At 39.2% G+C, this 17,300-nt stretch overlaps 1 protein-coding gene across 1 annotated transcript; it reads right to left on the bottom strand.

Moving 5' to 3' along the window:
- Positions 1–14,885: 14,885 nt before the first annotated feature.
- On the bottom strand, positions 14,886–16,550 carry TIGD4 (tigger transposable element derived 4). Its single transcript, XM_054382948.1, has one exon. The coding sequence runs from the start codon at positions 16,548–16,550 to the stop codon at positions 14,886–14,888; it is 1,665 nt and encodes a 554-aa protein (XP_054238923.1).
- Between the last annotated feature and the right edge of the window lie 750 nt (positions 16,551–17,300).

The following is a 17,300-nucleotide window of genomic DNA, read 5'->3' as shown; positions in this document are numbered from 1 at the left end:
ATAGATTTAAAACACTTCAATGATTTAGTTAACTGGTTGCTTAGTATTGGCAATGTACATTTGCACATTTCATAAAACAGTGGGGGAAAAAGCAAAGCAAAATTATAACAATGCAGCCACAAGAAGGTAAGGAGGAGCTCTGAGTTATGAAACTTCTGACTACTTAAATATTTCTCAGATATATTATATAACATGATATCATAGCAATGCATGCTAACACAAGACAGAAGCATCAGGGGTGAGAGTTCTGAATGCTGTTAAGATTTTCACATTAAAAAATGACGGAGGTTCCAAGTATTAATAATAGTGACTAATTGATATAGATACTTTCAGATACAAAAGCCCCAAAATTGAGCCTACCTTGGCACCTCAAATGTGCTCAGTGCCACCCTAGCTTTGTCTAGTGCAGCAATAGGATTGGCCACTGAGCCAGTGTGGGCAAAGACAATGTTTTCATGAGCATAGACTCAGCTCTTAAGGCTGTTACTATTGTTCAGCCTCAGCTTTTCTTTAACTTTAGTCAGCAGGAGGTAAAACCATACTTTTTAACAGTATTTCTATCACTTTAATGTATAAATGATGTGTTATCCTACTTCCCATTTCTTCCCCATCTCCTTCCCAAGTTTGCTGCTCAGTCTTTCTCACATCACACGGGCTGCAAACATGCTCTCCTGGTTTACCTTGCTGTGCATATTTGACTATTTTGCCCCATTCTGCAGACTTAGTGCAGCTCACTCATCCTTTACATAAACCTAGACTGAAAGACTGGAAAGGAAGAGAGGGTGTTTTTGTTTGTCTCTCTCATGCATTTTCATCTATGTCTAGTGTACAAGGCTTATATCCTTTCCTCTTTTCGCTTACAATCCTTCTACATAGCTTGTAGAATTTCCCACTCAGATTCCCATCAACTATTTTTGACACACATTCATCTAAACTCATCACTGCCCCTTGAGAGCAAGCTAACCACCCACTGGTGTGTACCAAATGAATGATTTCTAAGGCAAATTAAAGTTCATGAAATGTGACTTAGTGCCACATTACATTTTAATTAAGACTTTTAGAGTGATAGAAATGCATTTGACTATTTAGTTGTTTTTTTTTTTTTAAAGGTGGAGAAATAGAAGCAAGGTATTTTCAAAGATGATGAATTGGACTGTCACAGAAAGGCAGTTACCTCAGTCCAATCCCACCAGTGCTGCAATCATGCTCCCCTGAAGCACTCCCAACAGGCTTCCTTTTTCAAAAGGTTAGTATCTTGCCATGGTTGTTCTCTTCAGCTGCACACTTCTCTTTTCACAGTAGAAGTGTGGAAACCAAAAACTATAATGACAACCTTGCTGCAAAGCAAATTTGTGCATTTGGAAACCCACATGGATTCAGTCACAGATTATTTTTGTAAGAGGTAGATTGTATCTGATAATTTCATATGGTTTAGTGTATTTACTAGGATCCACAATGCACCTTAGCAAAAAGAAATGGCTTTTCACAGCAAAAAGAAATGATAACTGCATTTTGGGAGTGGTTTTGGTGTATGTTATCCAGCTGGAAAATATCTATGCATGCTTTTGGTACTGTCTCATTGTTTTTTTGTCACACAAAGGGCATTTCTGACCACCTAGCTAGGCTGTTTGCTAATGTTCTTCCCTAATCAGAGAAGAGTTTTCATCACAGAGGATGTTGTCAGTGTGACATTGTCATAAAACCACAAATGTTTTGTAAAGCTGCAGCCACACTCTTCTTGTTCCGTTTTCATAGGAAAACTCTAATAACAACAACTAAACATTTGAGAATGATGAAGCAAGTTGCTTGTTACTTATAGGACTTACATTAGAAACTCCTCCTAATGCAGCTAGTCTGCTGCAGATGTCAGCAGCTAATCTGCCTGCTCTGAAGTGCAGGCAAGGGCTAGCATCAGTTGAGCTCTGCTAGTCTCTTAATGACTTCTTTCTGCCTCTGACATGTGTTGGGAAAGGACAGATAACATTTTCTCATGAGTCACTGTGAGAGAATGAGAATTGCACTGCAGCGTTAAAAAAAAGGTTCCCAAAGCAAAGGAGGGTGTGCAAAGCCCACAGGGATCTTCTCAAGCTAGCTTGCATGCTGTCTATGATGGCACTTCAGCAGGCTTCTGAGATAAGTAAGACTTGAGAATTGAGGCTACATTCCACAGCATCCCTGTGTATAAGCTTCACAGTCATCTGGAACTGCATCCATGGTTACACTTGTTTCTGAGCAAGCTGAGTGAGTTGCAGACATAAAGCTCTCTCTCCAGTAAACTCTCTCAGTTCTGAATTATAAGAAAAGACAAATTACACTTTATTTCAGCCACAGAGGTGCTCAAGAAAAGGGTTTATACTTTTTTGAAATCAATGCCACAAAATTAGAACAATGTTTAGAACAATGAGATACTGTCTTTAACTGCATATCATAAAATAACACAACTGAGAATGACAATAAAAGCATAAAACTGAGTACCTGCCAGTTTTAAGTGTCTCTTTGCTTAACTGAGCTTGTAAATTTCTGCTTTCTTTTATTGTCTTTTTCTTTATTTTCTTCCTCACACACAACACAGGCTGTTAAATCATGGCTATAGTAATTTAGAGACTACTTGAAAGTAGTGCAGATGTTTGTATGCAAGTTTCCTTTAACAAAATGAAAAATTGAATCAAAGAGATATTCCTAACAGCAAAAACATCCTCTGAAATAAAGAAGACTACAGGGTCCAGCTGGAGCACTGGTAGACTTATGTTGAAGTGTAGCTGGACACTTCAGTTCTACTCATTTTTTTGGCAGCAGTACACGTATTATAAATTCTGCCCATTTCAAAAGATTCAGAAGTTATTTGTAACTCATGTAAAATGAAAAAAAAAAAGAAAAAAAAAGACAAAGAAAGAAAAAAAAAAAGAGAAAGAAAGAAAAATATGATGCCTGTATTTTTGTTTTGAAATATACTCCCTCCCGAGGTCTTAGCTTTACTTCAGGTAAAACCCACAGCTGAAGACTGCACTTCCAAAAGGATTGGTGTCTGGTCAGCAAAGTCATCTTCTTATTTGACAGCTAGAAAAATACAGCTCTACTATGTAATATAGGTAGTCCCAAGCAGTGCTTCCATCTAGCCAAGTGCAAGGCTTGCCCATGAAATCCTTCACCCAGGCAGGATCTTACAAGAATCCTACCACTGAAATCTAAGTGAGACTCCATGAGATCTGTCTTTGTTTCAATGCAGGCTGGATAACAATGGTTTGAACAGCCCAAAGTACAGCTTCAGGGTTTGTTTTTAGGGAAAACCTGTACTTACCTCAGCACTACCAGCTTCATGTCCCCTTCAGCAGTTGAATAACAAGGGCTCTATCCTAACTTTGCAGCTTCTGAGTTGTGGCCTTGCCCCATTTTACCCCCAAAATTGTCTGTTAAAAATGGAAAAACCTAGGTGGTTGGGCCAGAAGTCCGTGCCCTACTTTATTTCAAAACTATGCAGATCACCCTCATGAGATATGAATCCATGAGCATCTTGGATAAGGTCTACACAATGCAGTTCGGAAACAGAGTTTTCAGGCATTTTTATTAGTTCTAACAATATTGCTATAGTGACAGGAATCAAAAAGATTAATAAATTGTATATTAGGATCCTTCCAGGCCAGAGATGGTATGAAACTTTAAAAAAAAAACCACCAGTTTTTGAAAGGGCTTGGGTCACTTTCCTGATCTTTTATGTCTGAATAAATCAGGCTCTCACTTCTTTGCTGAGCAGCAGAGCTAAAGATTTGTCTCATGCTTTGAAAATAGCTATGGAAACAGGGTTGCAATGTACCCCAAACTCATATTGTAAGTGCGTATTTGGTATAAACAGTTCAAAATAAAATAATTTAAAAACAAGTGGTTCATCGAGGCACTGCAATTCTGTTGTCAGGAGAGGGTCTCCCTCCATTCCTCACCAGAGGTTTGGGAAGACATCTGACCAGAATAGGACTCCAAAAGTAGAGGCATGTAATAAGCTAGGATGAACAAATTGCTTCAGACACCTTGCAGCAGGATGTGAGTGCTCAATTGCCTGTTCAGAGCAGAAGCTGACTGCATTCTCCAGGAACAGAAATAAAGCCTTTTAGTATGGAAATGACTGTGCAGGCACAGGAGGGAAGCAGACCTCACAGTACAGACAGATACAGGACTGACAATGAAACTGAAATGCTAAAAAAAGTATCTGTGCAATTTGGAAAAACACTTCAGAGAATGGAAATGCTCTGTAACTGCTCCCGGAGAAATGACAGTGCCTGAGTGTCTGGCACAAGGATCAGAGCCTTGTCTGGTCACAGGCTTTCATGTGCAGCTCAGTCAATAGACGTGCAGCCAACAACATAAATGGGAGAAAAAGCCATTAGCCAGTGAGGTATCTTCACATAAAATGTCCGTAGTGCATGTCTTACACAGAGGCACCTACTCATTAGTCATCACTTTCAAGTCAGTGTTAGCTCACGAACTGGCTCAAAAAAAACCCAAAGAAGCTGAAGCATCTCTCTTAGAGAGATAATACAAAGTGAGATTTATGGAGTAAAGGATTGAAAACCAAACATAAACCTGACTTAGGTGTAATCACTGGTGAATTTAGTAAAATGAATACTAGAAAAACAAGGTACTTGAGGGAAAGTAAATTTGATTTTTTTTTAGTCTCTTCTTATTTTTATTTGTAGGGTGCTTCAGCTGACTGTTTGAAGGTTTGAAGTGAACAATTACTAAGAAGAGAATAAAATCTGAAAAGCACATTCTTTTGGTAATACTCAGCTATAAAAAACCACACCAGCACATCTGAACTGTAATGTGAGATTTTTCCAGACGCACCTTAAGTATCTGAAGATAAACTTTGATGTCCTACGATAATGTTGCTTAAATAGTGCTCGATACTTTTTTAGGTTGTGGCAGCTCTCATTTGATCCTCCCATATAAGTCCCTTTCTCTATTCTTGAATTAAAAGGCTCTCTTATTTTTCCTTTGCATATTTTCACTGTAATTACAGAACTTTACTTCATAAAGTGTTAATACAGAGTTCAGACTCTAAACAAACATTAAAGATGAGCTTTTTTAAAGCTACTCAAACAACTAAAAATGCAAATAGTAGACTATCAAGAGTATGGCTATCTGATCTGGGTCAACTTTAGTTCCTAGATACTTTGAAAAAGCATATTTTCCTATTTGGTCATTTAAATATCTTTAAAGGATCTAACCCAAGAGACCAATTCTAGTCCAGTCTTATGAGCCACTCTAAAATCATGGAGGCAGCCTCCAGTCCTGTCTTAGTCCAGCTCTGCAGAAGCTGTGCACATGTTTAAGTATGTAAATAGTCCCAATAGAAGCAAAGAGATGGCGTCTAGCTGAAAACCAGACAGATATTAAAAGAAAAAGTGTGACAGTCTGTAAAGACTTTGTATTTATGATGCGTATACAAGCAAGAGGCTTGCTTGTATGCACATGATAAATACACCTACTTGTCATCAGTCACAGCCCAGGGAAGAATAGATTGAGTGGAGTTAAGGCAGAAATCACCACTTCTCAGCACCATGTGTTTAACTTTCAGTTCAGTTTACCTGTCTGTAGTGCTACAAGACTACCAGAAAAAAGAAAAAAAAAATCAGAATTTTTGCCTTGTGTCTCTTCTGATACTTTATTTTTGTTTCTCTCTCCCTGCCTTTCTTCATTCCCGTTAGGAAACTATGCTGAGTTATTACATGGTTGAAGTAACTGGTTTATTACACGGTGAAAGTAATTTCATGCAGTAGTTCTCTTCATTTTGTCTGAATATACAGAAGGCTTCCTGTTTACATTGCAACACACCTGTCACTTAGTGAAACCTTAAGAATTTAATTAAGTTGTGTAAGTGCTGAGCTTACTAAAATGTCAGTTAGTGAAGCCTCATGAATTTGTATAAGTTGTAGAAACACTGAATTTGCTAAGATACAGGCAGCTGCCTGTCCTCTTCCTCCTGCTTGAGTCTGGTATGGGGAGAAATGTTTTCCAAACAGCTGCGTTAGGTATGCTGTAGCTCATTTTCGGGTGGATCCATGTTTTGACCAGTATCTGTGATAGAAGTGCAAGTTGGCAAACCTTTATTAGATATACTTTTGGTTACTGTAGAGTTTTGTGACAGAGAAATATACTTCACTATGAGCTAGCAGCCCAACTACCTCTCCTAACAGCAGAATACAAACCAATATCCCTTAACTCCTATGTCTCCTTTTCTACATACCTATCCATGCCACAGTCACAACTCTGTGTAAGTGTAGACGCACCAAGCGTGGTGTGAATAAGAAATCCCTGGGTCTGACAGGCTGCTACATTGCCTATATGCTGCTCCCTGAGGATCAATCTACTCTCAGAAGGTACTATTTTTATACTGGGGTGTACCCTGTGTATGAGGTAAGCAATATTAAAATCCTGTGAGAACTGGCATTTGTCCAGTTACAGGCAGATGCATCAAACGAGGTCAGTGCTAATGGCTGGTAATAAAACCCTCAATGGAAAGAATTGTAGATATGATGTTATAGGAAGTAGAGGCTTCCTAAAAGTGGATGTTTAACTCCTCTCAATACATTTTGGTTCTGAGTACTTAATGATAAAGATTTACGTCTTCTATCATGTCTTCGAGTGTCATATACAACCTGAGTCTACAGTCCCCTTCAAAGTAGTAAGGGCAGATCTTTGCACAGTACAAAGTCTAATAATTGTTTCTCTACAGAGAGAAATGTGGAGTTCATTTGAGGTCCACAACTCATTCTTTTCCAATTAGGGCTGGAAACACTTTTAGAGAATGCAAATATCTGGTACTCAAAATAAGCAAAAAGATGCCTGCCAATATAGGCACTATATTTAAAGCCTGTAAATTAGGCAGGTGGACAGCACAGAACTATCCCAGGTTTCCAAACTGGGGGCCTGGATCAGATCAGGCAGGTGGCCGACAGGGAATTTTGAACTCTGAGGATCTGGAATGGCAGACAGGAAGGAGAGTGCATGGTGAATGATGAAAAGCAAATCAGTACCTGCATTTCTGCTTTTGGTAGATGTAATCTCACAAATATGTGCTTTGCCTGAGGAGTCATCACCCTAGTAAGAGGCTGGCTCAACCCACCCAGGAGGCAGAGCAGCAGTTACACCTCCCACTGGCTGGAGCATAAGGGCTGTTTTCCATCCTTTGCAAAATTTCACCCTAATTCCTGCAGAATAATATGTTGGTGAATACTAGCAGAGCTCCCCACAGGAGGAAGGCTGTTCAAAATACTCCCTGTTCAAGCCACAGGGTTCTCCCCTCTGTGAGATGAGGTGAGAGGATGAAGGAATCTGAAGGAAGTTTTAAATTCATAAAGCTCCCTAATCCTCATTCTAAATAATCCCTTAGGAATCTTACATTAATGTAAATTTCATATAATCTTATTGTGCAGCATTCTATCTGCCATCCCAGTATTAGTCCTCAGCGGATCAGCACTGAGAATGCAGGCATTTAAAAGAGGAATACAGGTTTGGAGTTCCACATGTGCATTAAGGTGGGGTGTAAATAATGGTGTAGGTATTGTTAGGGAATTGATCAAGTTCTTTTAATTTCATAAAGCTATTTAAAACATGAATATTTCAGATAAAATTGCAAGATGGTTTCTAACCATTCAAGCATTAAGACTGCCAACCATTCTCCTGTTAGCTCTAGTGGGTAAGTTGCTGTCATTAAATTACATTTTGACAAATCTTAGAAGTCTATGATTTTAGGCACCTAACTCAACGTGAGCTGAGTGAAGGCCAGGTGAGACTGGAACATAAAAACCTGCAAGCTTCATTCAGTTTTACCTTTTGTAGTTCTGGTTACTGCTGCCAACTTCTACATGCTACAGGGGTATGAAGTATGACATTGCCAAATTGGTGCAAAATTATGAGATCTTAAATCTCTTTGAGTTCATAAGATGATTTCTTTTGCTTTTGGAAAAAAATGGGCTAGCAATGGGACGTGTAGGGAAAGGTCTTATGATGGGGCAAAAGACAGTCCTTTACAGTCATTCAACAAGTGGAGCTGAGAGCCTGTAACTCTGTCTGCCTGTACTTGTCTTTTTCATCTTGCTGTTGCATGTCTACAGCATGTGCCAGGTCTGCTCCTGCTTCTCTGCAGACACTCACCATATAACACAGTGAGTCTGGTCATCCTCAGCTCTTACAGGCAACTGAGCATTTGTCTCTGACAGAATTTGAATTGTAATGTTTGTCTGTGTTGAATATACATATAATGCTTTTTGTCACTTGTATTTTCAGAGCAGTAAGATTTCTATCCATCAGGCCAGCTTTTCAAAAGTCGTTTGGTAGCTGTTGGAAATTGCACTTTGTAAGTCTCTAACTCAAATCCCAAGTCTGTACTACAAAGTGTCTCTCAGTAACTTCTGAAATACCATGCCAATTTCCAAGATCATCTGACTCTTCCTGTAACATCTAGACTCCACAAAAATGTTGCTCTTATACAGAAATGCTGCTTCAGCCTTGCCTTGTCTCTAAGCAAATTTCTGTTTGCTTACTGAACTTAGATGAGCTGTGGGTAGTGCAGTGAGACGCAGTTTACATAGATCATGTCTTGTTAGCTCTGGGGAAAAAAAATTCAACTCATGTCACAGAATCACAGAATTAACCAGGTTGGAAAAGACCTTCATGTCAATTAATTTTAAAGTGGGGCTGAATTATGAGTAGTGATTTCTTGCCATCCTAAAGTCAGACAACCTGTGGTGTTATCTTTTGTCTAAATTTGTGTGGCTAATTTGTGTATGGATGTGGACTTTCAGAAGACTCTCAGTATTGATTCTGAACTAAAAAACTCTGCTTTACCTGATGAACAAGTTCTCCTTGAGTTCCTGCAGGGAAATTGCAGTGGACTGGGGATTCACCTTTCAACTCCCTCTTTTTTATAATTACCTGCTTTTCTCCATGATCTCAGGCCATATGGGCTGGCTACAAAACCAAACAGGGCATAAATATCGGAAATATCACAAGCAATTATTGACAGGAAAAGTTATAGTGAAAATAAACAATTAAAAAAGTAAATTCCAAGGAAAAAACTTGATAGAAACTATCTGATAATCAAGCTGGCTTTAAGTCTGATTTATTTTATGCAACATTGTAACATGGTTAGCTATGTAAACCAATAAACCCGAACACTTTCTTTGTGCAGGTTTTGTTTGTGTTTTTGCAAGCTTAAAAAATAAATCAAATTCATGCTGGTGATCAGCAGTGCAAAAGAAAGGCTCAAACGAAGGAAAGACATGGAAGTGCTAAGAATAAAGAAGCGAAGGGGGTGGGGGGGAGAGAGAATGCAAAGAAGAAAATTTAGGGAAAATAACATACCTCAAATTATTACATAATCTTTGCTCTAAGAATATAATGAAGGAACACCTTCATTATATATATATATATATACACACTCTCTATATATATACACACTATATATATACACTTCATTATAATGAAGTAAAACAGAAAGTAAAAAACTGGTTGTCTTCTGAGAGAGTTAGATCTTTGGTTTTGGAGAAGAAAAATAGACATCATATCATGAAAAGGGGAGAAATTGTGTTTGAAATGCATTTTAAACATTAGATGGGGCCAGTAAAAGAGGAGGGAAGAAAGACCAAAAGAGCTGAGGTTAGGGGTATGATATTTAGAAATGGATATGTAAGAATGAACTGTGACAAGGATGCTATACAGGCAGATAAGGGTAAAAGATGAAAGAGAAAAGGGAATGGTTTAGACAAAGATACTAAATGTCAAATTGAAAATCTCAAAAGTACAGATCAGAAGGGACTACTAGCAGAAGGTATAATGAAGACAACTGAAAGAAGAGAAAGATTACATGTTTTATTATCACTTCTCTCAGATATCCTGGGTGTCTGCTGGAAAAATCACTGCTCATCCTCCTCTAAAAAAAAAAAGAGAAGACAAAAAAAAATATGGACACACTACATGTTCTCAGCTAAAATAAGCAAGGATTTGGGAAGGTCACTAAATACAGCAATGGAGAAATTAGGCCCTGAGATCATGAGCATGTGTACCAAGAGGGTGATACTAGTTGATACATGAGATGATTCAAAAATACCACCTGCAAAAGATAATATTAGAAATAGCAAGAGTAAGGAGAAAAGCAGTTTGCCAAAAGGTTGTGTCAAGAAACCTAATGTTAACACTAGAATTAGTGGGATATCAGTGAATATAAAGTGATAGACTGCAATGGATGAAAAAAGGTGGAAGAGGAAAGAAATATCTTTTTGAACAACAAAATATCATATTGTATCATTTATACAGCTTAGACATATGGGGCACCAACACTGCTAGAACTAAAAAAAAAACCAGCGGTTTCAGTAATTTTTCTCCTTATATGCTGAATGCAGTGGCATTCCCCCAGAATATCTCAAAAGAATTCAGATAAGAAATCCAGCAACTAGTTATCACATGTCAAAGTAATCCTTCTTGAACAGTGAGTGTTTTGCAAGAACTTCTCCAGAGAGTAAAGCTTTTCAGCTTTGCTACTGAGCAAGATGTTAAACAGACACAGTTCTAAGAAAGAAAATAGATCTCAAATGGAGTAACTGTACTATCAAGAAGAGCAATGAGCTAAACTTGAATTACTAATCCTGGAAAAAAAATGATGTGGTTATACCACAGTGCAGTCGTACCACTAAAAGGGAATCACATGTCTATACAATGCTGCTTTACCATTATAAATGAGATGTGCACACAAATTTGTTGTCTTTTCATCTGTTGCAAGAATTTTCCTATCATTAATGGACCTATTGCCAGAAGCTCACTGTCACTCATCACATCACCAAAATTCATTAGATTTGTTTGCTTACAATTTGACTGGACTTGGATTTTCAAGGAAGGAGCCCCTAAAATGTTGTCACTCAGAGCACAGAATCATAGAATGGTTTGGGTTGGAAGGGACCTCCAAAGGTCATTTAGACCAACGCCCCTGCAGTCAGCAGGGACATCCTCAAGTAGATGAGGTTGCCCAAAGTGTTGTCAAACCTGACCCTGAATACCTCCAGAGATGGGGCCTCAACTGCCTTCCTGTGCAACCTGTTCCAGCATTCCACCACCCTCATGGTAAAGAACTTGTTCCTAAGATCCAATCTAAATCTACTCTTCTCTAATTTAAAACCATTGCCCCTTATCCTATCACTACAGGCTACATGTTTTGGTTAAACGTGAGTAGGATGATATTCACTGCCACTGCAATGAACACAACCACTAAAAAAGACGTGAAGCTATTTTATTAATATTTTAAAGTTATAATTTATTTTCCATTTAGGAAAATATTGCAGTTAAAATTTAAAATCACTAGCATTTCTGTGCATTTCAGACTGTAATTCTCAAATTTACCTAATAACGAGGAACTGTTTACTTATTTACTCCCTCCATTACTTAGCTACCAAAATGTCACAAATCTCAGGTATACATAGAATCACAGAATGGTGGGGGTTGGAAGGGACCTCTGAAGATCATTTAGTTCAAGCTCTCTGCCACAGCAGGATCACCTAAAGCAGATCACACAGGAACATGTCCAGGCAGGCCTTGAAATTCTCCAGAGACAGAGACAGACATGTAGGGATTCCTCTCCTATAAATCTCTGACTCCCCCCTCTCTTGTTTTTGCCCAAGGGTGCAAAGGCTTTTTCATTTCCTTTTGCCATTAGAGGTGAGTAACCTTCCTTTGAATAACAGTTTTAAAAGGAGATGTAGTTTCATAGACATGAAAGGTATCCAGAACTGCACAAAGCAGTAACACACACAAAAAGAACAAAACCAATTTATTTAGTAATTTAATAATATTTATCAACATTTGCAAATGCAATGCATTTTGAAAAGCATAATTAATTTTACATATTATTTGTCTCCAGAATGATTCCAAGGACTCTTTTGATTATATCAAACATACTTTCAAAATACGTTTTTCTATTTTGGCCTTGTTTGGAAGTCAGTTATATTTTTAAAACTTTGTATTTTCAGTTCTCACTTCTAGAAGTCACTTTGGGTTACTGAAAGCACCTGGCTGACTTGACATCAAAGCACATAGTTATTATGTAACCATAGCAAAGAGCGGAAAAGTGTACAGAAAAAAAGCACATAGTTGTTCAAACTAATATTTGAAGTATTAAAGCAAATGACAGCCGTAATAGTCTGCCTTCTGTAGAAAAGGTTCTTCTTTATAAATATAGCGTAATCTAAAGCAATATTCTTCCTCTCCCTCCAAAAGATACCACCTCAGACACCTGATGGTTTACCTAGACAAAGTAAACAAATCTCTAGCTCAAACTATGTACACCGGCTAAAATGGCTAACATTTACATAGCGCACCACTTCCTTTTTTTCACTGCTAGCATTTTGGTTCTCAGGAGTCTGCATCTCCCCATGAACAAACACATGAAATAGCAACAAGCTTCAGAATGGATTTCATGTTCTCTATCTGACTGTAAATGCAACCAAGTGAAAAGAAGTATTTGGGCTCCTAAAGAATTCTGAAAGCTATAGAGTTAGAATATAAAGTGTTTGACCTAAAAAACCAGTTCCAGTGATTGCATTTTAGCTTGGTTTATCAGAACAAACCAGGAGCCTGGGAGAATTCATATATATTCTCTAAAGCTACAGGACTTTGGTGGGTTGTATGTTTTTTTTACAGCAAGTTCCACAATTCTCCTTCCAAGTACAGGCCAAATTTATACATCCATCCTGCTGTTTTCACAAGGGAGTATGACAGTATGCAGAACCTAGTAATTTGCTTCCTTCACTAACAGCTAATGACGTTATTTCCTATCTCCTGATTTTGTAAGCCTTATCTTGCAAGAATTACATATCTAGATTGAACCCTTGCTTAACCAAGATTTGCCACTTGCGCAAGTTTTTCTCACTCAGCTGCAACAATTTCACATTCAGAATTCTTTAGAACGCAACAGGGAATCTCCTTATCTGGTGGTCTCCACGTGGTGTTGAATCTTAAAAGAATATACACATTTATACATTCATACACATGGATGATAGAAACTTTATCCTAAACTTGCCTTTGGTAGGAGAAGGTCTTGAAAAGAAAACCATGGATTTTAAGTGAAAAGATCACCACAGGAAAATGATCTGTAGGGCTCTGTGGGATTTATATGAACTTCAAACAAGTTTAGCCAAAAAAAAAACAACCAAAAACCCAAACCAAAAAAGAGTACTTTTTATAAGCTTGTTCTTAAGTATTTAAGCAAGCAAAGTGTGTTGATTTATTTGGCACAGCTTCTGACTTTAACAGACTTTGCATCTTTGCATGTATTTTAAAGTAATAGTTAAAAGAGATAATGCAGAGGGTACCTTCTTCAGAGAATCTATAAATCTGTGTGTGTGTTTATTTATTGGAATTTAAATGGAAGTGTTTTATTTAATCATAATCTCCTTTGGGTGAAATTCACAGCAGAAATTTTATAACAACAAAACAGAAGTTTGTGGGGGTTTTCTTGAGGGGTTCTAGTAAAACATCCACACAGATCAGTCATAAGCATTTTTTCCTTCCTCCCTCAGTATTTCCACTTCTCCAACAATTTGTTCTATTTTCTGAAATGCTTTCACAAATGGATAGGCTGTCCTCCACCAGAAAGAAGAGTAAACAAAAGCTTTACCAAACTATTTATTGAAAATTTAAGACTCAAATATGCAAAAGATTGTTTCTCATGGTTTAATTATAGGCACCATAATAGATTGTTTATTACACAGGTTTCCTAAAGGGCTTCCACCAAATATTTTCTTTCTTTAATTAGAAGAATTACTATTTCTAACTTTCAAAAAAATAAAAATTGATAGATATGGAAAATATTTGGAACAGGGTTTGAAAAAAAGTCACGAGCAGTATGTCTCACATACATTGAGATTTTTGACTCTGGTATGATTTAATTGCTTGAAATACATAGTTGAAGACGTGTAAATGTACAATGATTTACTCAGCCTCACACAGCACTCATGCAACCTGCACCCCTGTTAATAGTACTTACAATAATAAACCACACTGGTGCACTGAATCCTACAGCAAAGTCTTCAAGTTACAGCCAGTAAAAGTTCAATAAGCTTTTGAGTGCAGTTACTACGTAAGGGTTTTTTTTCTGTATTTACTGCAGAAACACATGGAGTTGCACAAAAGAACCTACATCAAATCCAAATACCAAAAAAGGCTGAAAGGGAGAGAATGACCTTCCTCTTTGACCTCTTTGGAGAAGAAGGTTTGTCTTTGGACTCTCTGATAAGTGGTTACACTATTTGGGTGTATTCACATGTAAGCAGTTTTTAAAAAACAAAGCACACCCAAAGCTGCTAGCTTTCTGCTGTTCATCATTCGCTACAAGAATAAACTATGGCCAGAATTCTTGAACAAGGACCAAAAAAAGAAAATTCAATCAAAAATTAAAATCCCCTTAGTTGTCAGAACTCAAGCGTGTAATCACTGTTATGATTTTTTTTTTTGAAGTATCAAAAGCACCAACCTGATAAATACTTTCTGGGTCACCCTCAGCAATGCCAAAGACATCAGTGAAATTATCTATGTGAAGCAGTGCTAATGTCTTCTTCACTCAAGGAACTGCTTTTGCCTTCAACGCACTTACTATAGTTATGGTTTTAAAGATTCAATTAATTTCCTGTCTCCACCCCAAAGTGTGTGTTCTTTCCTCCTGATTTTGTGGGAAACTTCAGTTCACAGCCCTTTTTCTTAATTTCAAATTTCATTTTATCTAGGCACCCGAGGAAGACACACTAGAGAGCACTGCAACAACACATTATTAAACTGCTTATTTTTCTTTACTTACACAAATCCTTTTTTTTTTTTCAGTTACATGCTTTCACACTTTGCTAAAATATCTATTTACATGCTACATGTTGAATAAAATTCTCCAGGTCAGATAGGGAATCATGAAGAGAATCATTTGTGTCTTGGCTTCTGAGAAACTTTCTAAGGGTATCTAAAGCACTCAAAGCCTCATTTTTTGATGGTGAAGGCTGTTCAGCAACTTGAAATTGATCATCTTCATCACCATCTTCATCACCCACAAATGTCTCAGTGTTACCCAGTATGCTTTCTTTGATGCACATCTTTTCATTATTTTCTGGCATTTTATAAGTTATCAAGCCATCATCTAAAGCTGCATATTCTTCAAAAGATAAACCTTCTGGAAACTCCACTCCAGCTGCCTGTGCATGTGCAATCAAATCAAAATCACTTTCAGTCTCTGTGTCATTACCATTTGTTTTGGTTTCTAATTTGAATCCTGCTTCATTATAACTTTTTACAATAGTCTCTTGTGCTATTTCCCGCCAGCATAGGTTCAGCATCTCAACTGCATCAAGAAGAGTCAGCATAAACTCTTTATTACCTTTTACACAGTCAATGAATCTCTTGATAAGACAGTGCCTGTATTTAACCTTCAGACTTCTGATGACTCCTTGTTTTGTAGCTACACATGAAGAGTCTGAAGGAGAGAACACTAATTCAACAGACTTCAGGTTCTTCACTGCTGCGTGTGTAGAGAAAGAATCAACCAGAATAACTACTCGTCGATGCTGTGCTTGAAATCTGTCATCGAGCTTATGCATCCACTGTTCAAATACTTCTGAAGTCATCAATGCCGTATCATTTGCTTCATAGTCCACAGGTAGTGACTTCACATCTTTCAAAAAGTGTGAACTTTTGTTTTTTCCTATAACAAGCAAAGGAAGTTTCTCAGAGCCATCCATATTGGTACCCATCACTAGAGTTATTCTCTCTTTGCTTAGGTTACCCACAGAACAAGTTTCCCCTTTAAATGCAAATGTGTGATGTGGTAACATCTGATACAACAATCCAGTCTCTTGTATATAAAACATACTTTTTGGCTGATAATCATTTACATAATATGGAAGAACATTTTGGTACCAAAGACTTGGAGCATCCACTGGAGCAGTAGGAGCTGTTTCTACAGGCTGAGCTCTGAAAACTAAACCATACCTTGCCTTGAAACGATCGAGCCAGCCATTACTGCATTTAAAATCACTGTGTCCAAGCTTCTGGGCAAAATCATTAGCCTTGAGGCGCAACATGGGACCGTTTACTGGCACATTCAAGCACTGAGCAATTCTGTACCACTTCACTAATGCCTCCTCCAGGTCGGTATAAAAAGCAGTCCTTAATCTTTTTCTGTTAGGATCAAACCGTAAAGATTCAAAGGCTTCCAAAACTTTTTCTTTATTCTTCATAATCGAAGACAAAGAATTCCTCTTTATGCCATACTTGGCTGCGATGTCTGCCTTTTTCTTGCCACTCTCCACAGCACTTATGATGTCAATTTTTTCCTGTATGGATATGCTTTTTTTCCTCCTCACTACGGGTTCGCAGAGAGGACTCCCCGAAGACTCTGCCATGCTACACAGCACCCACTTCCAGGCGCACACGTCCACCCCCAGGCGGCCGCGCTCCTCCTCTGCCGCTTTTGGTTCCGGGCGCGTTCGATGAGGCCGGTTTTCAAGGCCACACTCTGATCTCATACGCATGGCACTTGGCAGAGGCTGGAACAGCTTCCTGCTTCCAGCTGGCACACACGCCAGCGTCACGAAGCTTCAGTCTGCGGGCCCCTCAGCCTGGGGCCGCCGCCTGTGCGGAGCCGCGGGCCCAGCAGTGCGCCTCAGTCCTGACGGAGAGCGCCTGCCGCCCCACACGCTGAGGGCTGGACGCTGACGCCGTCACCGCAGTGACCACCGTAGCCACTGCACTGACCACTGTACCCCTAGGCTCCCTTGAGAGGAGCCGCTACCAGCGGAGGGGGATGAGAAGCCCCATCTCACCACTTCCCCGCTTTTGGGTGCCCCCGAAGACATCCGCCGGGCGGTAGTAAAATATAAGCGCCGGCAGTGCGCGGGTAGGGCTGGACAGGGCAGGCAGAGCAGAGTAAGGCAAGGGAGAGCGGACCAAGGCAAGGCAGAGCAAGGCAGGGCAAGGCAAGGCAGGGCAAGGCAGGGCAGGGCAGGGCAGGGCAGGGCAGAGCAGGGCAGAGCACGCAGCCCTGCCGTCGGGTGAGGAGCTGCAGCCCCAGCTCTCGTTGCTATGGCTACAGCTCGGCGGGGCAGCGACCATAGACACGCCCGCCGCAGCCTAGAGAGGCCGTTGCCTGCCGCGCCTGCCCGCCGAGTCCGTCGTCAGCTGCTTTTCCGGCCAAGCGCTTCCGGCTCCTGCTGGTACCGGAGAAGGAAGAAAATAAAGCTGGAGAGGGGGCAGCGGCACCGCCCCGTCCGGCTTCCTCCCTC

Source organism: Indicator indicator, chromosome 8, assembly GCF_027791375.1.
Source record: "Indicator indicator isolate 239-I01 chromosome 8, UM_Iind_1.1, whole genome shotgun sequence".
Lineage (NCBI taxonomy): Eukaryota > Metazoa > Chordata > Aves > Piciformes > Indicatoridae > Indicator > Indicator indicator.
This window is presented reverse-complemented; position numbering and strand designations above follow the sequence as displayed.